The sequence below is a fragment of the Salvelinus fontinalis genome, chromosome 5 (assembly GCF_029448725.1).
Source record: "Salvelinus fontinalis isolate EN_2023a chromosome 5, ASM2944872v1, whole genome shotgun sequence".
NCBI lineage: Eukaryota > Metazoa > Chordata > Actinopteri > Salmoniformes > Salmonidae > Salvelinus > Salvelinus fontinalis.
The window spans coordinates 42,324,078-42,348,214 of record NC_074669.1 but is presented as its reverse complement, the minus strand read 5'-3'; the positions used below and the strand labels follow the sequence as shown (position 1 = coordinate 42,348,214).

Sequence of the window (24,137 nt, the reverse complement as noted above, 5' to 3'; positions counted from 1 at the left end):
TGATGCTGACAGACAGCTTGCTATAGGTGTGAGAGAGAATGAAAGCCTTGTCTACTGTATGTCTACTGTTGTTCAGTTCAGACATGTTAGCATCCGCCGGGAGAGGCCCAGCAGGCGACAGCTAACAGCTAGCAAGCCTGACACAACCATCACACAACCATGATCATCCCTTTAATGGAGACAGTCCATTACCATCCCCTTTTAATGCCTACTTCTTAATTTAGCCGTACTCTCACCACGACATCATAAGAAGGGAATGTGAGACAAGAAAAAGCTGTAATAAAATAAATTGTGTCTTGCCTCAGCAGCTACTTCCTCTTATTTAAAGGTGATTCTTTGTTGCAGTTTGTGGAACGTTGCGTTGTGATTGGAAGGTAGATTTATCTGAAGGCTGCAGTTTAAAATCTGCTTCTTTGTTTTGATCAGTTAGGACTCTCTGCAGGGGATCATCTATTCCCTTTGAATGTGTCTTTAAAAAGTGATGAGACTGTGTGTGTGTGTGTGTGTGTGTGTGTGTGTGTGTGTGTGTGTGTGAGGTGTGTTTATGTCGATGTGGGGGCGTGTGTGTGTGAGCGAGAGAGTGTCCATACTCTACGTTCACGAGGCTAAAATGACACACACACACACACACACACACAAACACACACAATGGCTCTTCCGGAGCTCCTTGGCGCATTAAGGTTCTATTGACAGGGGAGACTCTTGTCTGTGCTTCTCTTTCAGCATGGCCGTCCTAATAGCACTTTGACATCTCCATTCTCCATTCAGAAAGCTTTTGTGTTCCGGGGGGACATTTGTGAATAGAGAAAAGGGCCCTCTCTCTGTCTCTTTGTGTTTTACACGCTGTTAGGGTCTTGTGCTAGCAGACACAAACATGTTGTGGGAGTTGTACTGCAAATAGCCATTTGTACCTAGCCCGGACCTGGGGAGTTAGTAGAGAGAGAAGGAGAAAGGGGGATGGGGGATGGAATAAGAGAAAGAAGGAGTGTTTAATAGCACTTGAGTATTATCCGTAGATGTAGCCATCGTTCCCTGTGGACTGTAGAGGCCCCCTCTGCACCTTGGCATGACTTTTCACTTTAGCCCCCCCCACTCCTCCTCTCATCCCTCCCTCCCTCTCTTTTCCACCACCGTGTGCTTCAGTGACTCCGTCTTTCTCTCTCCTCACACAAAACACAACCACCCCCCCCCCAGAGAGCAGGGAGTAGAATTATTAGTTGATAGTGCCGGTTAGACTGTTGGGTGAATGGGTGCTGTGGTTGACCCAGCCATGGGATCTTGGGTCATAAATAATTCCAGCAGTGTGACAGAGAGCTACTTTAGTGTGTTAGGAACCAGCTAGCAGGGTTAAGGAAAGAGTCAGATGGGTCATTAGACAATTTGTCAAGTAAATATGTGTGATTATGTGTTTCAATATGATATAATCTAGATATTATAGAAATATGTAATGGGATAGTGATGAGGATAAACCTAAACCACACATGCATAAAAATACATCATGCTTTGACAATGAGCCTGAGGTCACTTTCCAATACTAATTTGGCTTGAAAGATTCAACTTACATGGATTCAGTCCTGGGGTTTTTATGGAATTCTCAAGTACATCAGTATTGACAGATAAAAAACATATGTAGCCAATTGTAGGCTCATATCAAGGGTCAATGTAAAGGTATTATAGACCAGTATACAGTATATTTCTAGATATCTTCGACATGTTTGTCTCTGCTCTGTGACCATATCGTGAGGTCATGAACAGACTCGAGACACACACACACACACACACACACACACACACACACACACACACACACACACACACACACACCGAGATTGTAGAGCAGGAATGTTTTCCTCCCAGGTAAACCTGCCAAGCTGTAATGACCACCAGACCCAGAACCAAACTCTCATGGTTGTTTAGAACTCAAGACGTTCCATATAGAACGTGTAGGAGAGAAGTATAGCATTTAGGGAGAAACCAGAGCCAACCAGCTTTGTTTGCCTCGTACCGTTCACACGCCAAACAAAATAATGTCTATATGTTTGTGTTTATGTGTTGGCAAGGGTTGAGGTGTTTGAGGAGATGAGAGAGAGTGTGTGTGTTCGTCCATGCATGCGTGTGTGTGTGTGTGCCTGCACATCCGTGTGTGTGTGTGTGTGTGTGTGTGTGTGTGTGTGTGTGTGTGTGTGTGTGAGAGAGAGAGAGAGAGAGCTGGGCCAGGAGGAATGCAGTCTAACAGTGCACCTTACATGGCTGCTGTGCTACAGGCCTGGTGCTGACCTACCCTCTGAAGAATGCCCCCTGACTGTCAACCAACCCACCAGCCAGACAAAACCTGACGGGGAGACTGACTTTCACTAAACAATGCAGCTCAGCGTGTTGAAGTGTGTGTGTGTGGCGTCACGGTTAGCACCGGCTCCCATATGCTTGTACCTGTGGACACACCTGCTGGCCTTCAGAGCCTTTTGAGTCAGACAGACACACATATAGACAGTCAGTCAGTTGTACAGACATACAGACAGTCAGAAAGACAGACAGTCAGGGAGGGGTCCTTGTATTTCTCCATGGTGTTTAAAGGGATTACATGGCCCCATCGCTGTACGGCTCACTGCCCCTCCACTTCAAAGCAGCTAGCATGCTGTGCCAGGGGCACACTGGCCCTCTCTCACTGCACGCCCCTGGCACACACCCCACATCTGCCCAGAGGGACTGCCAACGGCACACACATAGCCAGACCTGGCCCAACATACCCTCTGTGTGTGTGTGTGTGTGTGTGTGTGTGTGTGTGTGTGTGTGTGTGTGTGTGTGTGTGTGTGTGTGTGTGTGTGTGTGTGTGTGTGAGAATGAGACTCAATTATCATTTGGGATTTTTTTTTTATCTCTCCAAACCTTGTACTTTTCTCCAAAGTCAACCACCTGCACACAGAGGTCCCTCCTCATCTGTAGGAGTATGTACAAACTGTCCTTAGATCAGAGATTAAAATAGCTTACTGTCACTAAGCCCTCATTTACCTTCACTGGCCCCAGACCAGTTGTCAAATCAACTCAGTACCACTTAGCTAGCCAGTCACGTCATGTTCCCAAAAACTTTATTGTCCATTTAAGGTCAATTGGTATTTTGTCTTTGGCTTCCATGAAAGCTAAAAGTGGCAGTCAGACATGAGCTAAGGGTGCCAGTGAGGGACAAACAGTGCTTGGTACCTCAGCCAATGGGCTCCCAGCCATGTATCCAGTGAGGGCCTATGACTCCACACGACGTCTGACTCTAATAGAGTTCATACACGTACCAAATATGTCATGACACATACACAGATTCCCAGATGATTCATTTGGGCTGTGATGTGTTGACACGGTGTGATTCCTGACTAGAATCGAGCCATATGTTCTCTATAGCACCGCTACTAAAACCTCCTAAATCAAGCTAAGCTCTTGGTGAAACTACCAAAACAAAGTAACAAAGAAAAGAAAAAGTGGGAGATATTCTTGGCTATATTTTCATTGACCTGTATTGAATTTGGATGAATTTACATTAGGAGGAGATGCGTTTACAGACATTCCCCTGAATAACTAAAACACCTAGACAGATACCAGAAGGTAGGAAATCTGATTTGTGAACAAGCTAGATCAATATATGTCCATTGTGTTATAGTGGAAACGTTGCCCCCCCCCCCCCCCCCCTGACCTCATCCTCACCTCTCCCTCCATCCCTCCACCTCTCCTTTCATCCTAAGCTGTGCTCCCATCCTGCTCTCTCTGTCAGGGTCCCGCCGTACACACAGACCAGCCATACCACCGTAATAGAATCAATCACACACAACTCAGACAAGGTGAGCAGCACGACATTTGACCCATAAACCCACCAACCCGCCGGCTAGTCAATATTCAAATAAAAAACACCATCACCTCATCCTCTCTTCCATTATCCACTAATTGTTTTCTAAATGATATCTACCCTCCTCTCTCTCCTCCTCTCCCCATTTACATTAGACAGTATATTTAAAGGAAGCAGGGAGTTCATTTCCCAGAACTCACCAGGAGCTCCCGTGAGGCTTCACTTCCCCTCTCCCCCGCCACCTCTAAGCCGCAGACAGACAAGTTCCTTTAGCGGCTATCGCTAACACTAACACTAGCCACCCCGACAGACCTGAGAGGACCTGGACATTAGCTAATCCATATTTATTGCATCTGGTCCCTCTTCCCCCGGCTTGTAATTTGTATGGAGAGACATATTAGCGCTAACACGCTAGCCCTGGCAACAACAGGTTCAGACTGGTGTGAGATGCTACACGTCTGAATTGACTTAGCGTTAGCCTCGCGGGACCTAGCGGGAGGGAAGGTACTGGCTAGCAGGACTTGTCTGGCCGTATTGAGTTTCTGTGATGGCTGTTTAGCTTGTAGCTATGTGGGGGCAGAGGGGGGGAACAGAGGGTGCCCCAGCTCAATGAGTTTACTGACAGGAACCCTTAGACCACAGGGCCAGGGATCGATAGTCCCTGCACTGAACTACACAGCACCGCCAGACGAGACAGACCCAAACAATGGGGGATAGTATTACATTACACACAGTCACTCACAGACGTGTACTTACACACACATACATACCGGTACATGTGTGTTCATACTGGATTTATTGATATGAAAATGCTTATGTCTCTGATTAACAGGCATGCATTGCCACACACACACACACACACACACACACACACACACACACACACACACACACACACACACACACACACACACACACACACACACACACACACGTCACCTCTGGAGGTTATGTTTTCCTCCCTTGGTCCTGGAACCCGGTTTCCAGGTGGTCCCATGTGTCCCTCTGAACAAACACTGTCTCCCTCTCCACTTCCTCCCGTGTCACAGGGCCAGCCCCAGACATTGTGTGGCCGCCGCCCACCGTGCAGCCCCGTGATTGGCCAGAGGGTCACGGAGTTAACATTTACTAAAGGAAGTTACACGGCTGGTTATGGGGAGTTGACAGTCCTCTCGTCACGTCTCTGGTCCTGCCAGGTATCACAGGGGTTTGGGTTCCTGCCTCACAACAATAAAAGAAACAATGAACTTGTTAAGGGCCTGTATGACCCTCCCAGGGCTCCCTATTGAACCAAAAAGCTTTCGTTTTGCAGCTCTGTAGTTCTACCGGAGTAGACTAGAGCAGTAGAGCTAAGGTGGACTACATGTCTGCCATAAAAACACATGTAGGGGTTTGGGAAAGGAGAACATTTGAAGTATTTCAGGTAGTGCTTGAAAACCACAGAGAGTGGAACGCACACCACAAACCTGTGTATTATAGCAGCCTGTCATTTGACATATTGTAGCGCGGGGGAATGAACGAGGGAACGAAGGAGGAATGGTGAAGCTAGTGGCTCTCCAGGGAGAAGAGGGTTTAGTAGACTGTGAGGAACAATGAAAATCAGAAAGTAGAAAGGTCCAGTGAAATGGACAGCGTGTTGCAGACCAGATGTGTGTGTGCATGGATGGCTCAAACACACACATACAGGTCTACAAGGGCTCCACAATCTCCACCTCCCCACGCCCGGCGTCCCCTGGCCTTCTAAAACCTCTCCTCTATCAGCGTCCTGATACATTCCAGTCTTTCTTTTCTCTCTACCTTTCAAAGCCACTTGGGTTTCATTTGAAGCGTCCAAAACTAAAGGTATTCAACCAATGTATTCCATGTGCTCACACGCACGCAAATGGCAAGACAAACTGTTGTGCTTGATTTTATTTTGGGGGTCTTGTGTGTTTTGATGGTCTATAGCGTTTCTTCATGTATACGTTACAGTGCAGAGAGGCTGGGCACATGGTGATGATGTTTATTTTTGCAGTAAGAAATCACCACTATGGTACTTATGACAGTAGACAGGCCCTGGAACAGGACCCTGCGAGACACACACACACACGCGCATGCCAAGTATGTACACTAACACACAAAAGAAAACACACATTGTGGCCCAAATGCATACTAACAGATACTTGCGCCACGCACACACCGAACACACACACACATTCTCCAGGCGCCACTGGCTATGTGAACTGCTGTGCCACAAGGATAGATGTGTTCTGGCACTCAGGTGGGGTAGTGTAAATCACACTGCAGCAACAGTGCCACCCACCTCTTCAAAGATGAATGGGCCGACCCACATACCAAGCAACAATCCCAATGAGGCCATTTAAAACCAGAGCGGCTGAACCATTGTAATTTGAAACAGGGGGGAGCGACAATTTCCTACTTAAGTATACCTTTTACTTTCCTCGTGGACACTTGAACAGAAGCCTGTTCATGTTAGTCATTTCAAAGCAACAGCAACAATTAGATTTCCCCCGTCAAACACGCAATACAATCGATCTGATCTATTGTTCCTTGGTGGACCAGTCATGTTAACAGCTTGTTATTGCTCTGTCATTTCAAGTGGATTAGAGTGAACAGCCAGATGTACTGCACTACTTCTACATGCATGTCTTGTTGCCGGTGGGCAGTGTGCTCTGATAAGCCAGTGTGCTCTGATAAGCCAGTGTGCTCTGATAAGCCAGTGTGCTCTGATAAGCCAGTGTGCTATGCTGTAAAGCGTGGTGGAATTTTGCGAGACGCTACAATGACTCCCAGTAACAACGACAAAAACATGTGCAGTACTTCTCTGGGGACCCCATACCCCCCGTCTAGGGGCCCCTGTGTGTGAAAGCAGGAAGAGAGGCAGGCAGGCAGGCAGGGCAAGGCAGGGAGGTAGGCAGGGAGGCAGGCAGGCAGTGAAATAGGGCGCAGAGCTGCCGTGGAACCAGGGGGGTGGAGGAGTGGTGGGGGTTGAGTTAATGGTCTTGCATCTTCCTGGCAGCATGTCAATAATGGCTCTAATCACATTAAGTAAAGAGTCCATTAGCTTATTCTCTCCTCTCTCTCTGCTGCATGCTAGCCTAGTAAAAACACAGTAGGCAGAGAGCTCCCCTAATGGTGTGTTATAGACACCACTACTCCTGCAGGATGATGATGGGGGACACTGGAAAATCACCATGTGCAGATAGGAGTCAGTACATTGTGTGTGTTTTTGTCTATTTTTATCAGTCAGTCTCGTACTCAGTTATTTCAGTGTACAATGAGCACTGTGTAGGGAATTGGTTATCTGTATATTAACTTAGTTGTGGTTCATCACAGGTAAGAATGGAATAAGAAATCTTATTTGGTGCATTTTTACATAAATGGCAAGACGTAGGAGTTGATGTTTATTGGCTTTGAAGAATTGTATTAAATGATAATTCATTACACCTCGGCTTTCTCTGTTGTAAGATATGGGCAGACACAGACTATGAGATTAAGTTGATGATTAGTGAAGGTTGGAACCTCATTCTCAAGTGTCATTAGTCCATATTAGGTAGAAAACGCAACAAATATCAAGTATCAATGTTTTACTTGTCCTCGCTCCAGCGGGGCTAATCTTCAAACAGATCACATTTGTTTCTCTCCGTCAACTGCTTAAGGATAATGGCTGTTAGAGGGGGGGACAGGTATTACACTGAGGGAGAACAGAAACAACACATACATACATCAGAATACAACAGAAACATACTGTAAGCCAACGAGCAGAGCCAAGGAGCAAATGGTGAGCACATGTTAATGCACCTTTCCTCCCGTGGTCCTTGCCAAAATAGTAATCAAGACAAAGGAGATGTGATATAAGAGGGAGAGAAAAGGAGGACATCACACCAAAGCAGCCCCTTCCCTCCACCCCCCTGGACAGACAGGCCATTTCTCAGCCGCCTCACTGCTCCTTTCAGCCCCTGGAGGAGGAACAGCGGCCCCCACATCTGTCTCCCAGGCCCAGGACAGACCGGCCTGGCCGCGTCCAAACGCTGCACATCACACGAATCATCCTCAATTAATGTGAACCATCAGGCGCTCCCTCCTTCCCCCCTTTCTCTCATCCCTCTCTTTTCTCTCATTTATTGCTCCCTCACTTCTCAGAGGAGTCCCCCCTGGGTGCGTTCTGGATCCGCTGTGTTTTACACTGTAGACCGAGGATACGGCTGCTTAGCACAGCGGGGCTAGCTAGCCGTTAGCTTGGATGCCTTGTGAAAAGAGACAGCGAAATCAATAGATCGGTCCAAGCCCGGCCAGACGGTGCTAAGATTTAACTGCTGCGGGCGCATCTTGAAAGGTTCTGATCTGATCTGAAGCCTGGGCCGCTCCAAAGATTTTTTTTCTTCTCCACTGCGGCGCAGAGGCCCCGAAATGGCTTCCATGTGCCGCCCCATCTGCACCTCTGCTGGGCTGTGGCCAAAGGACCGTCCTCCTTCCCTTTGAAGAGATGCGGAGGGACAGCTTTAAAACAACCAGAGGTTACCAGACACTCTTTAGGGGCAGAAAGAGAGAGACCCTGGGAAAAAGAGGGGGAACAGCTCACCCTGGGCCACTTGGATGTCAAGGAGTGCCAGAGAGTGACTCACCCTATCTGTCCCGGTAGAAAGGCCCTAAACCGCCTGCATGCAACCACCACTATAAATTTCACTCCACTCGATTAGCGCCCTAAGCAACAACCGACACGTCGTCATGAATATTTTACCAAAGCCTTGAGTTAAATCAGGTTGGAGAGCAACCAGGCAGGGAGGCAGGGCCAGGGTATCTCTGGGCTAGTCTGCTTGAATTGCTTGAACACTGTGTCTGGTTCTCAGTGAAAAAGCAGTCACATTCACTCACACTGCAGAGAGAGCAGACCCCAGTCATTCTGCCACTGATGAGCATCATATTGACCACGACCTGCAGTGCCTGGGTTTAATTGAATAACGGAAAAGGCATCAACCCGGATTCCATATCTGATCTGCCTCCCCCTCCCAAGTTCTAATAAGAATGATGAACGTGCCGCAGCAGAAGGGCCATGTGTAGTCTTTTATTGAATCACACCTGGTTTAGATGTCAGGGTGTCTTTTTAAGGGGCGGCTGGGATGTTATATGGAAAACAGGATGATTCTCCAGGCCTGGGCTGGTTGACTCTCACTCCCCTCAGGGGGTCATCATGAGTCCTTTAAGATCATCACCCCCCTCTCTCTCTCTCTGTAGTTGATCTTCTTCCATCTCCCTGTTGGAACGAATGAGTCCTCTCTCTCTCTCTCTCTCTCTGACAGACTGTTTCTGATTGTTTCAGTGTCAGTTTCTTGTTTCCTTTGAGTATTGTAATACATGACACCATTATCTAATAGCACTACTGTATTATTTCAATTGGAAGTAAACATTTAAAAATGCCCTTTTACCAATCAGATATAATTATGTAGGATAATGCGGAAAATAATGTAAAGCGTTCGTCATCTTTAAAGTGTGTCCTCTCAAATACAAAACATTCAGTTTAAATGAGAACATGGTGTTAGCTAAGCGTGATCGCAGAGTACCGATTCCTTACAAATGTCCTCCGCCCACGTCTGGGTCGACCCTCTCCCCCGTGACCCATCATCACCATGCAGGAAGTGGTGCTGGTTGTTCAACCAATGACCTCCGACCTTGCCACCAGAGAGCCAATGGGAGCGGAGCAGGGGCTGGAGACAGCCCTAGCCCTCTGACTTGATGGCTCCAGGCACTGAGCTTTTGTGAACCCCATCCCCCATGGCACCCCTCTCGCCACCACCACTACCCAAATACATTATTCATGGAGCGATAGAAAGAGAAAAAAAGAATGGGAGAAAGGGAGGGAGAGAAACAGAACATGGAGGAGGGAAGCCACAAGGTTCAAGACCTACTCAGATCACAAGGAACTCGTGCTTAGCCTCCCTTGAAGTGGCGAGCGTGGGGATAGAGGCAGTTTCTTTTTCACGTTGGGGATAAGAGAGCGGCCGAGGGGGATCAATAGGGGATTCCCTGGTGTCTTCTGGGGGAACGCGGCACTGCAAGCCGATTGGTGGATCAATGTGGTTCCCAGGGTTCAACTCCAACGCCACGGCCAGCCAGTAGTCTCCTTCGCGGCGAGAGGGTGATACATACAGCCGTGTGGTTGGCTGGTTGCATCGCTCTGCCCTTGGGGAATCTGCCTCAAGCGTAGCCAGCCCATGCATTGTAGCCTACATCTATTAGGGCCAAGATGCACTTACTGTATATAATGTATGTGTCTATTGAATGGCATTATCATAAAGCCTAGAAAGACTGATAAACCCCCATTATGACATCTTTAGTTCTATCTGGGTCACAGATCCCCCTATTCCACAAAGCCCAGAACACGACTGTCGACTGTACTAACAGTCCATAGGATATTAATGGTTGATATTAGCTTTGTTTGCCTTGCGTGAGGAGTGCAGGATCTCTCTCCTGCCAAATAGACTGGGTCATTGGTTATGATAGGTGATGATTAGTGAAAAGTATGTGTATGTTTTCCTTCTAGTCCTCTATGTAAATCCTCCCAGCTCCCCTCTCTCTCTCTCTCTCTCTCAGCTCAGCCTGTTAATACTAGCGCTACAGCTAATTGTATAATTGCCTGTTTTGTTTTAATCTGACAGCGTTGCCCCGGCCCCATAACAAGGCCATCATTTGTTCATCTTCTCCTGTCAGCCATAATTTAACCAGGCAGGTTGCTGGGCCGGGCGCCCCCGACAACACCCGGGCACCTCCGCTACTAGCAAACATTACCGGGAAACGCCGCTAGCGAGCCAACGGTTTGCAAGATAAATAAACACAGCCGTCGTCGGGCGGATTAATTCCGAGTGACACGGACACGGTGGATAAACTAATAATGTAGAGGGGGTAGAGGGGCCGTCCACTAGATTAAGTGTGTATCCTACTGCCGCTTCTCTGCTGTAATTACTGTTTAATTGTCATTAACCTCACAAACGGAGGTTTATCCGCATTGTTTAAAGGACTCTGGGATGTGTAGTGACAGGGTGATCTGTCATACCTCGGGAGGAAGGAGGAACGGGGCGAGGGGGAGGGATTAATGAGGTATTACTTGGGGATGGATGGAGGGGGCAGTGCTGGAAAATACATGGGAACGAGAGGGCCAACATTAGGCTAATTGGGAGATGAGTGCCTCCTTGTAAAAAGTGCTTCTAATGGCACATTTGTTACTCACGCTGCGGCGGCGTCGCTAGACTAATGCGCTAATGCAGAGTGGGCTGCAAGAGGTGGTTAACACTACAGGGACTTTGTGTTTGTGTGCAAATATGTACATGAGCTGTCTCGGAATTTCTATCACCCAGACTCTGAGATATGATATGTACACAGTGTGTATACACACACACACACACACACACACACACACACACACACACACACACACACACACACACACACACACACACACACACACTAGCTATTGTGGTGTTACACATCATTTCTCATCTTCTAGGAAGTTAGCATTCAATTAACAAGCAGTGTTTGATTTACAAGTGGGGTTATCATTGCATATCTTTGTGTTTGAACGTGGATCGAGTCTCGTAGTGTAAGTCTATTTACATAAATGTGCTAAAGAGTTGTTTTTGTATATAAAAGACATGAAGCCCAGTCATGATACCATCAAATAGCATTGCTTTGACTGAAATATGCAATGAAACATGTTCTTGTTCATTGTTGAATATGTTATGTTTTATTATCTGTTAATATTTATTTTGTATTTTTTGTTGCCCAGCCCTTGTGGTCTGTACTTTGATACGTGTTACCATAAAACACGTTATTGCAAAATCTACTATTACATAGCGTAAACAGAGAGGGGTTATAAAATGGGCGAATAATAATGAGAAGTTTCTGAAATAAAAAGCACATGAGGTTTCCCCCTGGACCAGGAACTGTAGTCAAGCTAATCCCCTCATATTGTTCACTCACTCTGGTTGGTGTGGGGTTCAGTAAATGCAAGCTTGAGTTTCTCCCTCACCCTCTCTCTCTTCCTGTCTGTGTTTCTATCCCCCCTCTCTCTCTCCATCTATCCATCTCTCCCTGTCTGTCTGTCTTTCTCTCCATCAGTCTGTCTCCCCTTCCGTGGCCTAAGCCCCTGTTGACTGTGCTCCAGGAGAATCTGGAGCGGAGCAGAACAGTGGACGGAGGCTGGGCCGTGTGTGTTTTCCTAGCCCCCACTGCAGTACGGGCCCTCTCTCTCTCTCTCCATAGCCGTAGTACTGACCTGTATGGTGATTGAACAACAAGCAGGGATGAAGGGAAGAATATGATAAGAACATAAGCCCTACTTGTCTGTGTTCGGACAGTGATCTGAAAAGCACAAGGATAAATTGCGTGTGGTGGGTTTTTAAGGGGACTAGGACTGCCAAGTGGTGGCGTGACCTTTGAACCTTTGAACCAGCGATGGCTGACTCTCTCCTCAGGGTTTAGGGTAAGTGAGGAACATTTATTGTTGATTCATCTGCGCAGTGTAGGCCTACCTTTTTATTGGGCATCTTCTAATCCATAACCTACCTCTGACAACATTTGCTGTATTGTATTTCATTAGTGTCACTTTGTAACAGTAAACAGATCCAAAATAGTACCACGTATATTGGAATGTGTCATAGCTATTCCATTCTGCACCAATCATTTGGTGAGTTTGTGTCCCTTGTGCATACGTGCCTGTTGTGTACTTGTCAGTGTATTAACGTATGTGACCCTTATTCTATGACTCCCGTTGTACATTTCAGAGTGACTATTTCTGAGCAATTCTCTCCATTTCTTATTTTTCTTCCTAATTATACACTTTCTAATTTAACTTTTTTCAATGGAATCCGATGGAAACCCACATGCCCCAACGGCCGTGCAGCTATGAAATAATAGTGCCCAGGCTACAATTTAAAGTCATATACCTCCAGGCGAAAAACTCACACACACAGAATGAAAGTGTAAAATGTTTTTTTAATGTATATTTAACAACAAATAACCCCAGTTACTATTGATGTTCCGTCTCCCAAGGATTCATTTGTCTTCTATGTCTCAGGGCATGAGGTCCAACCACTCTCTATCTACCCCCCCTCACACACACACACACACACACACACACACACACTTCCTTTTCCATTCTCTCTCTCCCTCTGTCTTGTTAAACATTTATCTTGTGTTTTTCCCTTTAAGGCCCTTTGTGATGTTGTATTTTTACACTCTTTTAGATTCCAGTGTTGTATCTCTGATAGATTCTGCCAGGCAGGAGAGAAAGAGCGGGGTGTGAACGGGGAACAGTACCCTAGCGTTGCTTCTAATTGTTGTGGTTGCACTACGTCGTTCCCTTGAAGTCACACTTGACTGGGCTGCAGAGGTCCCACAGGACCATGCAGAGTAAACTGTAGTGTTTATCCCCACCACTCATATAATAAACACACACACACACACTCATGAATATATGCACACACACACTCACACCATTGACAAAGTAGCAGCTCTGTAGTGCACACAGCCCCATTTTTTGCCCGTGTGAACAAGCAATGTCGGACTTAAGTTTGAATAAAATGTCTAGATAATTTATTAGCACTAATGTTGAATCTCACACTAACACCTGTTAAAGTCTGTCATTCAAATACATTTTTTAGTTGAAAGGATGTGTCAATCTCTGTTAGTGACTTGCTGGGTTCCACCCTCCCAGTACACAGTCAGAGCACCAGTGGGTTCAGAGTGAGAGACAACAGAACTGGGTCAGTATTCTGTGTATCAAAGCTCTGAGCCCGACCGCAAACCCCTTCAGTTCAGGTTCAGGTCTTGCCAAGATTCCTTTCCCAGAATCCATTGCCATGTCTCGACGTTTGGCAATTGACGCGCATGTTTGTTCAAAACTCGAGGCGTTTTATTTTTCTGTGGTTAATAGCACCATCTCCAAAAGAGACGGCCGCCAAGGAAAGTGCTCCTCTTGGAATAATGCTTAGAGCTCTCCCATCGGAGTCATTCTGTTCTCCCAGGATGGAAACTTTGTTTCCCACGCTTCCACAGGGCTCCACAAGCACAGGGTTGGGAAACACCAAGGCCGATGTAAAATATGTCCTGTCAACATTTACTTGATTACATTTCCCGCTCCCTCCCGCCTTCTCTCCATAGGCAGTGTAAATGCAAGCACATGCGTTTTCCTCTTGACACGGTCACACTGGTAAAGTATGGCTGCTTCATTAGTATTGTATCTGATGGGAGATATGCATCCCGTAAACCTCATTAACATAAAGCAGAGTAAAGACTGACCCCAGGTCTGTTCTTAATGAACGTGATGCCAGATCGGTGTCACCTCCAAAGACGCACTTAAATGAACATGGGTGTTATTATTTTAATGTCCAAGTTGATTTAACCCCCCATATTATATGATATATATGATATTCCTAACTCCATTTTACTTAACTCTTATCTCTGGGGGAATGTAATGAACAAACTACGAAAAATGGCCAAGTAGCAAGGTACGATTAGTGACTCGCGCTAATTAATCCATTATTTCTTTTAGCAGCCTTTTCTCTCCCCGGCTGTCATCGCGGCAGTAAACATAGCAGAGCTGCGTGCCGTGCACTGTTCTGAGGGACTCTCAGCGAGAGTTCACATCTTTCACGGGCTGTTTTTGTTAAACAGTCTCACAGCGAATAGATCAACGTCCCCAGAAATGGTTAGAATTCACAGGTACCCACTAATAGCCCACCAGCCCCACCGGTCTCCATTTGTTTGCTTTTAGACTTTATTAAACTCTGCCTGTTCCTCTCGCTGTGTGCCTAATGACTGTGTATGCATAGCTGATGAAAGGTAAAGAAGGAAGGAGAGAAAGGAGGAAGGGAAAGAGGGACAGGGAAGAGGAGGGTTATTATCAGAGCTCTATTATCAATCTTTACTTGTCGCTTCAGGGGCCTCTGAATTTCATGAGCCGATAACAACACCACTTCCCCGCTCCCTCTCACCTCAGACCGACCACAGTGATTATGCACAATCAATAACTTTTGTGTGTTTTGTCTATTCTCTCTTGTCTTTCCATTGGACCTCTAGGATGTTGCGGGCAAGGTGCTGGACCGCTGGTCCATTATGTCTCGGGAAGAGGAGATCATCACCCTGCAGCAGTTCCTTCGTTTCGGAGAGACCAAGTCCATCGTGGAGCTGATGGCCATCCAGGAGAAGGAGGGTCAGGCGGTCACCGTGCCCTCCTCCAAGACCGACTCAGGCATCCGGACGTTCATCGAGAGCAACAGCACGGGACGCGGCCGAAGCCCAGGCCTCCTCAACCACATGGAGACCAGCAGCCCGTCCAGCATCCACCACTTTGAGAACATCCCTAACAGTCTGGCCTTCCTGCTGCCGTTCCAGTACATCAACCCTGTGTCGGCCCCCATGCTGGGCCTGCCCCCCAATGGCCTGGCGCTGGAGCAGTCGGGCCTCCGGGGCCTCCATGACCGGGACCGCGAGGCCAGCCTACCCAACCAGGGCGAGCCGGTGGAGAGCAGCGAGTCCGAAGTATCCCTCAGCCCTTTCCGCAGCAGCGGTCAGAGCCCCAGCCGCATCGGAGCCCTGGGGGGCATGAACAACGCCATCGAGCCCAAACAGGAGCCCAACAACCGGGCATCACCCATCTCGCCCACTCCTTCCAGCCAGCCGTCCCAGCAGCAGACGGAACAACAGCAGCAAGGCCAGCAGCAGCAAGGCCAGGGGCAACCCGGGACCCCACGGCCTAGGTCCAACTCCCTCAATGACCACCAGGCCCACCACCACTTTGTGAAGAGCGAGCAGTCCAAGAGCATCACCCACTCATCCTTCTCCTCTAAGATGCACCGCATGCGCCGCATGGGAGCCACCTCACGCAAGGGCCGAGTGTGCTGCAACTCGTGCGGCAAGACCTTCTACGACAAAGGTACACTGAAGATCCACTACAACGCGGTGCACCTCAAGATCAAGCACCGCTGCACCATCGAGGGCTGTAACATGGTATTCAGCTCCCTGCGCAGCCGCAACCGCCACAGCGCCAACCCCAACCCACGCCTGCACATGCCCATGCTGAGGAACAACCGCGACAAGGACCTCATCCGTGGGTCGGGCCCCGGCACGCCCGTCATCTCCAGCGCCAAGAGCGGCTTCACCCTCACCAGCCCCGGACGGCCGCCTCTGGGCTTCGCCACCCCGCCCCTGGACCCCATGCTCCAGTCACCCCTGCAGAGCCCACTGGTCTTCCCCTCCCTGAAGTCGGTGCATCCCATCCAGCCGGTGCCCCCTTTCTACCGTACGCTACTGTCCCCACAGCACCTGGTCAGTCCTCCAGTGTCACTGCCCACCAGCCCCATCCTGCCCTCCACCACCAACAGCACCTCTCTGATGGACCAGCAACATCAGCTCCTGGCTGCCGCCGCGGCCGCAGCCTCCCACAACGCCCACAATATGTCCTCTGAAGGTGGGCTAATGTCCCACCACAGGCTGCCCACCCCCAGTATCCCCCAGCAGGATCCAGCTGCTGCCACCAACACGGACCCCACCCCCAAGAAGAAGCCCCGTAAGTCCAGCATGCCGGTGAAAATCGAGAAGGAGGTGATTGACGTGGCGGACGAGTACGATGAGGACAAAGATGACGATGATGACGACAGCTGTCACCACCACCACCATCACCACCACCACCCCTCCTCCCACCTCCACCACAACAACATCAACGGAAACCGCAACAACAACAACAACAATAGCAGCGGAGGGAACAACAACGGCCACCACAGTGGCGGCAGTGGGCACCAGTCCCCCTCCCAGGATGAGATGAGCCCAGGCCTGATGAGGGGACACCTGATGAGGCACGACCAGGACGACTGCCGGGGAGAGGGACCCGGTGGAGAGGGTGGCAGGGGCGAGAGAGGAGGCCCAGGCGGTGAGCTCCGCTGCATGGACAGTTTCACCTCCGAGGACCAGGACCACGAGAGAGACTTTGAGAACGATTCGGAGACTTCGGACTCCAAGATGTTCTACCGCGAGGAGATGATGGAGGTGGAGGAGCAGCACCAGAGGCTGAGGCTCAACTCCTCCAGGAGCTCCAGAGTGGGAGGAGGCAACAACCTGGAAAAGGACCAGGAGGACCAGGAGGCCAGAGATGAGGAGGTGCAGCTGAGGAAGGAGATGGAAGACCCCAAGAGCCGCTCCTCACCCTCGCCCCACCAGCCCACCATCAAGATTAAGGAGGAGCTCAACGACCCCACCTACGACATGTTCTGCATGAGCCAGTACGGCCTCTACAATGGGGGCATGGCGGCCGCAGCAGCCGCCGCCGCCAGCATGGCCGCCCTGCACGAGAGCTTCATCTCCTCCATGAGCTACGGCGCCAGCCCGCCCAAGTTCCCCTCTTCGCACTCCCCCGAGGGAGAACTGTGCACCAGCCCCAACTCCAACGACCCCAAGATCTGCTACGTGTGCAAGAAGAGCTTCAAGAGCTCCTACAGCGTCAAACTGCACTACAAGAACGTACACCTCAAAGAGATGCACGTGTGCACCGTGTCCGGCTGCAACGCCGCCTTCCCCTCCCGACGGAGCAGAGACAGGTGAGTGTCGTACAACACACACACACATATACACACTAACAGTGTCTTTTTTCTTGGCTTACAATTGGTTCTTAATTTGACTGCCTCAATTTTTCTGACTAATTATTTAAATATCAGTAGAGTATGAATTAATATTATGATACAACTGGTGTTATTAATTCATTTGTGAACTTGGAAAGCCATTAGCTTTTGCGGAGGCAGCAGCTATTGTCCTGGGGTCCACAAAAAACACGACAATTAACTAAACAAGAATTTGAGATAGACAAAAGGTGGAAATTATAGGCAATTAGCAAGACACCCCCAATAAAGGAGTGATTCTGCAGGTGGTGACCACAGACCACTTCTCAGTTCCTATGCTTCCTGGCTGATGTTTTGGTCACTTTTGAATGCTGGCGGTGCTCTCACTCTAGTGGTAGCATGAGACGGAGTCTACAACCCACACAAGTGGCTCAGGTAGTGCAGCTCATCCAGGATGGCACATCAATGCGAGCTGTGGCAAGAAGGTTTGCTGTGTCTGTCAGCGTAGTGTCCAGAGCATGGAGGCGCTACCAGGAGACAGGCCAGTACATCAGGAGACGTGGAGGAGGCCGTAGGAGGGCAACAACCCAGCAGCAGGAACGCTACCTCCGCCTTTGTGCAAGGAGGAGCACTACCAGAGCCCTGCAAAATGACCTCCAGCAGGCCACAAATGTGCATGTGTCTGCTCAAACGGTCAGAAACAGACTCCATGAGGGTGGTATGAGGGCCCGACGTCCACAGGTGGGGGTTGTGCTTACAGCCCAACACCGTGCAGGACGTTTGGCATTTGCCAGAGAACACCAATATTGGCAAATTCGCCTTTGGCGCCCTGTGCTCTTCACAGATGAGAACAGGTTCACACTGAGCACATGAGCACATGTGACAGACGTGACAGAGTCTGGAGACGCCGTGGAGAACGTTCTGCTGCCTGCACCATCCTCCAGCATGACCGGTTTGGCGGTGGGTCAGTCATGGTGTGGGGTGGCATTTCTTTGTGGGGCCGCACAGGCCTCCATGTGCTCGCCAGAGGTAGCCTGACTGCCATTAGGTACCGAGATGAGATCCTCAGAGCCCTTGTGAGACCATATGCTGACACATGCACATTTGTGGCCTGCTGGAGGTCATTTTGCAGGGCTCTGGTAGTGCTCCTCCTTGCACAAAGGCGGAGGTAGCGGTCCTGCTGCTGGGTTGTTGCCCTCCTACGGCCTCCTCCACGTCTCCTGATGTACTGGCCTGTCTCCTGGTAGCACCTCCATGCTCTGGACACTACGCTGACAGACACAGCAAACCTTCTTGCCACAGCTCGCATTGATGTGCCATCCTGGATGAGCTGCACTACCTGAGCCACTTGTGTGGGTTGTAGACTCCGTCTCATGCTACCACTAGAGTGAGAGCACCGCCAGCATTCAAAAGTGACCAAAACATCAGCCAGGAAGCATAGGAACTGAGAAGTGGTCTGTGGTCACCACCTGCAGAATCACTCCTTTATTGGGGGTGTCTTGCTAATTGCCTATAATTTCCACCTTTTGTCTATTCCATTTGCACAACAGCATGTGACATTTATTGTCAATCAGTGTTGCTTCCTAAGTGGACAGTTTGATTTCACAGAAGTGTGATTGACTTGGAGTAACATTGTGTTGTTTAAGTGTTCCCTTTATTTTTTTGAGCAGTGTATATATATATATATATAAAAAATACTAATAATTCAGGCATTCATTAAAGGTAGGTTCATTACATATGTTTTGTCCTTTCATTTTGACATTACATGATGTACTTAGAAACATTGACAATGTTGTGGATGTATGGTGCATGTATCATTTTATTTGATATTTCATCATATCAGTAATTGTGGAATTAGTAACGGGGAAGTTTAGGACCGTAGATGAGTTTTCTTGATGAGCTACTCAACTGCAGTGAAGTCTCCTTTTTTCTTACTTAGATGGAGTGAAATGATTAAGGCGTCACCTACCATATGTTAAGTGAAACGCACCATTAGCAGAGATACACTTGTAATTTAACAGGTATACAGTGGCATCTGTTGACTGTCATGTCAAAGTTCAGAGAAGTAGGTTGTCATCGCCAGAACACACAATCTTCCACTCTGAGATATACCCCTGTTTACCTCCCATCACTCACCTTGTCACTGACAGGTGAGGTAGCATACATTAACGTAGACAGCGGTCTGTCAAGCCACTGCATGTATTAGCGCCCTGCTCCAGGAGGTGAGGCTAGCCACGCTTTACCTACCTGGGCTTGTTCGCACATCCACCCTATCCACACACACCCTCCCAGAATACACCCACCCACTAAAGCTAGCAGCAGGTTGACGCCAGAACACAACACATGCTGAGGCTACACAACATCAGAGTGCCCTGGGCTAGCAACTAGCATTTAGCTCTCCAAGGAATTGCTAACAATTGTTTTGTTTTTTTGTATGAGGGGGTGTTTGACGTTAGACTGACTGGCCTAAGAGTGGTTTGAAAATAGCCTACCAAATGTGTCCGGATTTTAGGGTAATTTAGGGAATTAAAACTCTCAACAACGACCCCATGATAGCATCGATAGTGACTCATTAGCATTGTTATTAGCATCATAAAAAAAACTGAAGTAAAGGCCTTGTGTGTGACATTGCCTGGTCTATTCCCCTGACCACCGTGTAAACAAGCATGTCCATTTGACTGAACGGTCCAGTCTGTCTTCACAGTGGGGTGTCGGTGGAAAAAGGGCCCTTGAAAGGAAATGTAAATTCATCTCCTCCCCAACGCCCCTCGAAAATAGACATGACTTCAAGTGTAACAAATGCATCTCTTTATCGCTTTAGCAGAGCCCCACACACAAACACACACACGTGCGCGCACACACACACACACACACACACACACACACACACACACACACACACACACACACACACACACACACACACACACACACACACACACACACACACACACACACACACACACACACAGTCAGAGCATGCCTCTGCTCCCAGTATAATGACATATGCCACATTCTAGAGCTCTAGAAGAGGGGAAGCCTCACTCAACCAGCTCCTCTAGAGAAAGAGAGATAAAAACATGTTTTGTCGTGTTAGAGCACACCGGGGTGACAAGTCACACTTTTTATTTAGATAAAGAGCGAGTGTGTTTCTCCCCCTCCTAATCTAATTTGCTTCTCTGAGGAGTTTTTTCTCTGGTTTTTCTCAGAGTTGTTTTGTCTCAACAGCAACCCTCCACCCGCCTCCCCTCTCCACCCGGGGCCTTTATTAAGTTCCTTGTTTCAGTGGCATCTGTTCATTCTGTTCCTGTTTGTTCATTAGCACCAAGTAAATAGAGCAGGTGACTCTGGGACTTGTTCAGGGAGGGAGGGATGGAGGCAGGGATAGAGGGAGGGGATGGAGTAGGTGGAGGAGAGGAAAAAAAGAGAGGAGATGGGTTATAGTGTTAGCGGAAAAGAGAGGGGGGATGGAGGAGAAGAGACAGGTAAAATAGCGTTAGCGGAGAAGAGAAGGTGAAATCATGCCGCTCACCTGACGCAGCTGGTGCCGACAGCAGGAAGATGACAGGAAGTGTTATTAAAGGATGCGTTTCCGTGCCGATGCGTGTGTTTGACGCAGCCGCGGATGATACGTTAGTTCGTTACCCTCTTTGACGAGGCTTTAGGGACAGGGAGCGCCCGGGGCACGAGAGGCCTGCTGTCTCGCATAACCACACACAAACACACAGACACATGCTTGTGCACGTATAAACTCACACATACTCAAAAGCTGATGCGTTCCTACAGATGCATATAGTCTTACAGAGAGTCACTGATTCATTGTAATGTACACAGTATTTTTAATTAGTCTCTTTATTGCACAAAAATAAAATATGATATTAAACAAATAGTCCTGACCTTATGGTTTGATTACGATCCAAATAACAGCCTCCCCACAGCGAACAGACATCTCAACAAATGTTTAGATACTAAATTACCATGACAGAAACGCCAATGGTATCGAGGCATCCCAGCGACTCAGTTCAGACATTTCTGAATGAGTGGCGAGTAAGCCGACCAATACCTGCTCAGGAGCTGGACACACATGGCCAAACTGACCAATGAGGAGGCCTAATTCAGCGACCTACTTCCTTATTTCGTGGAAGTCAAGGTAGAACTATGAATCAGAGCCCTCCCCCTCCCGTCATCCTTCCCGACCACTGCCCCAGCTTGTCTCCCAACTATATAATTTAGCCGTCCATCTTTTTTATTGGGCGCTCTCCGACATTAGCGCTCCCCACTTGTATTAGCATCTGCCGCGGCGACCCCGTAATGGCCTTTAAAAAAACACTTAACTCCGGCACTAAACGAGGAGGGGATGACAGTGGTGGGAAAAACGAATCAGTGAAGAACAGCACTAGTTAGGATCCTCTGACTCACTCACAGTAAAGGATTTGGTTTCCAAGAGGCAGTGGGTGCTGTAGTATAGAGAGGTGCAACTGTGAGGGAGCGAGGTCAAATTAGACTGTGTTTCGTCTTCCATCTTGGCTCAAAGATGAACCCAAATGTCTTCCACAGGCTTATAGTGACGCATGAACCTCAACCCACGCTCACAGACACGGTGTCACAGTGACTGTGGAATCTTGCCCTAGTGATGTGCGTGTGACAGTTTGACTCGATTACCAGAAACACAAGCATATAAATTCCAGAAGCGCTTTAACATAAGGCCCTGATGAATAGATAGGTGTGTAGCAGGAAGAGAGGACAATCACTGCTGTGAACATATGGATCTTAGAAGGAAGACGGTTTTAGACCAAGATGTGGGTGAGTTACACCTAAGTACACTATTGTTTCCATACTTTGAGTGTGTCCCAAATGGCAACCTATTCCCTATATAGTGCACTACTTGTGATCAGAACCCTGGTCAAAAGTGGTGCACTATATGAGAAATAGGGTGCCATTCGGGACGGATCTTTTGTGTGGCGCATAAATTCCTGGTAGCATATGGGATGTATTACTGAGCCTGCCGCTCCTATGGAATAAGGAGAGAAGCGTAACAACAGAGGGGTATCGCGGGGCCAAAGGAATTGTGGGTTATTGAAGCTATAGTCAGGGCTCTGGCCAAACACCAATCAGATGTGTCCCTGGATAATCCCTTAACTACATAATGCATGCTGCAGTGTAATTGTAGTTGTAACATGGGAAAATAATTTGGTCGTTTTCATAAGGACTTTCTGCTCTGATAATATTATTGTGGAGGAAGGATTGGGAAACCACAACGCCTCAGACATTGGTTTGCTGCTACATAAAGTTTGAGTAGTTTCAAATGACATTATTCATAAGATTCACTACAAAATGTTACAAATTCCACAGCTAATAATATATTATTTCTGATATTATGAAACCAATCATTATTATATTTTAGCACAAATTCAAATAATATTTCAAATAATCTGATAAGTAACTGTATGATTAATTAAATACATTTAATGCAATATAACCTGTAATCTATAATAATCTAGTCATTATATCACAGAATAATGATATTTAATCTCAGTAAACCAAACCGTATGCCTTCTCTTCATCCCTATTTGAGCTTTAGAATGTAACATTTCTCTAACAACGGAAACAGTATCTGAGCCTAAATCTGCTGGGACACCCAGACATTTGTTTCCAACCAGATAATGTATGCAAGATCCAGGTCTGTAATATGCAGTGCTAATAACCAGCTTCCTCCTCTCCCCCACCACCTCTCCTCTCTCTCCTCACAGCGAGATGTTGACGTCTATACCAACAACAGGAGGTTGTCCAGGTACCTCAGCATATCCCATTAGTCAATTATTTCTCTACAGTGGAGTGACACCCCAGAGGAACGTAGGTAGGCGCATCAAACAAACGCTACCTTCAAAAGCCCCGATGTCAGAGTCAATTAGACGGGAGGGTATAAGAACATTAGATCTACGGTATCATATTAATATTTGAGGGAAACAACAAGACAATGGGAAATGACAATAGTGTCACAAGCGTTTGAGAGGGGGGGGGGGGGCATTTTGTATCTACATGGTGACGTAGATGTAAAGATACAGATCAATGGCGTGGTTAACTAACAGGAAAAACAACATAGCACACTGCTGTTTTACACACACACACACACACACACACACACACACACACACAGTCCTCTAACATCTAGCTGCTAGTTGCACATCAGTACAGTAACAGTGTTTCCCTTCAGCCCCCTGGCCACCAGGCGCTCAGCTCAGAGGTAAATGATTGCATATTTATTGTGGAGGGCGGCGCACACACACACAGCGGTGGCAGCAGCGGTAGTATGATTAACGTCTGAAAGGCGTGCCGACCAGTAATCATCGGCCTTATTATCCTCGTTAATCATATTTTCCTAAATCAACGACAAGGCCTCCCTCTCTCTTTTTCTACATGTTTCTATTAAGACTCTTCCTTGTTTTATTCATTTTCATCCCTCCATCGGAGGACTCTGTCACCAGGTGCTTTCCCGCACTTATTTCCCATGATGCACTAGTGTGCAGCGGCCCCTCGTCCCCACACGGATGGAGGGATGCAGAGAATGAAGGTTAATTACGTTTCAGAGCCACTCTCTCTCGTCCTCCTGCCCCTCTCTCTCTCCCCTCCTCCACCTCTCTCTCTCCCCTCCTCCTCCCTCTCTCTCTCTCTCCTCCTCCTCCTCTCTCTCTCTCTCTCTCCTC

At 48.0% G+C, this 24,137-nt stretch overlaps 2 protein-coding genes across 2 annotated transcripts in view; both read left to right on the top strand.

The window, feature by feature from the left end:
- The window catches only part of sh3gl2a (SH3 domain containing GRB2 like 2a, endophilin A1), a gene marked incomplete in the record, with an annotated part of 696,881 nt that overhangs the window by 370,333 nt on the left and 302,411 nt on the right, over positions 1-24,137 (top strand).
- bnc2 (basonuclin 2) overlaps positions 1-24,137 on the top strand; it is a 72,777-nt gene that overhangs the window by 39,107 nt on the left and 9,533 nt on the right. The window contains 3 exon segments of the mRNA XM_055923496.1: positions 14,903-16,243; positions 16,245-16,292; positions 16,340-17,415. Of these exon segments, the coding sequence (XP_055779471.1) occupies positions 14,903-16,243; positions 16,245-16,292; positions 16,340-17,415 (2,465 nt within the window).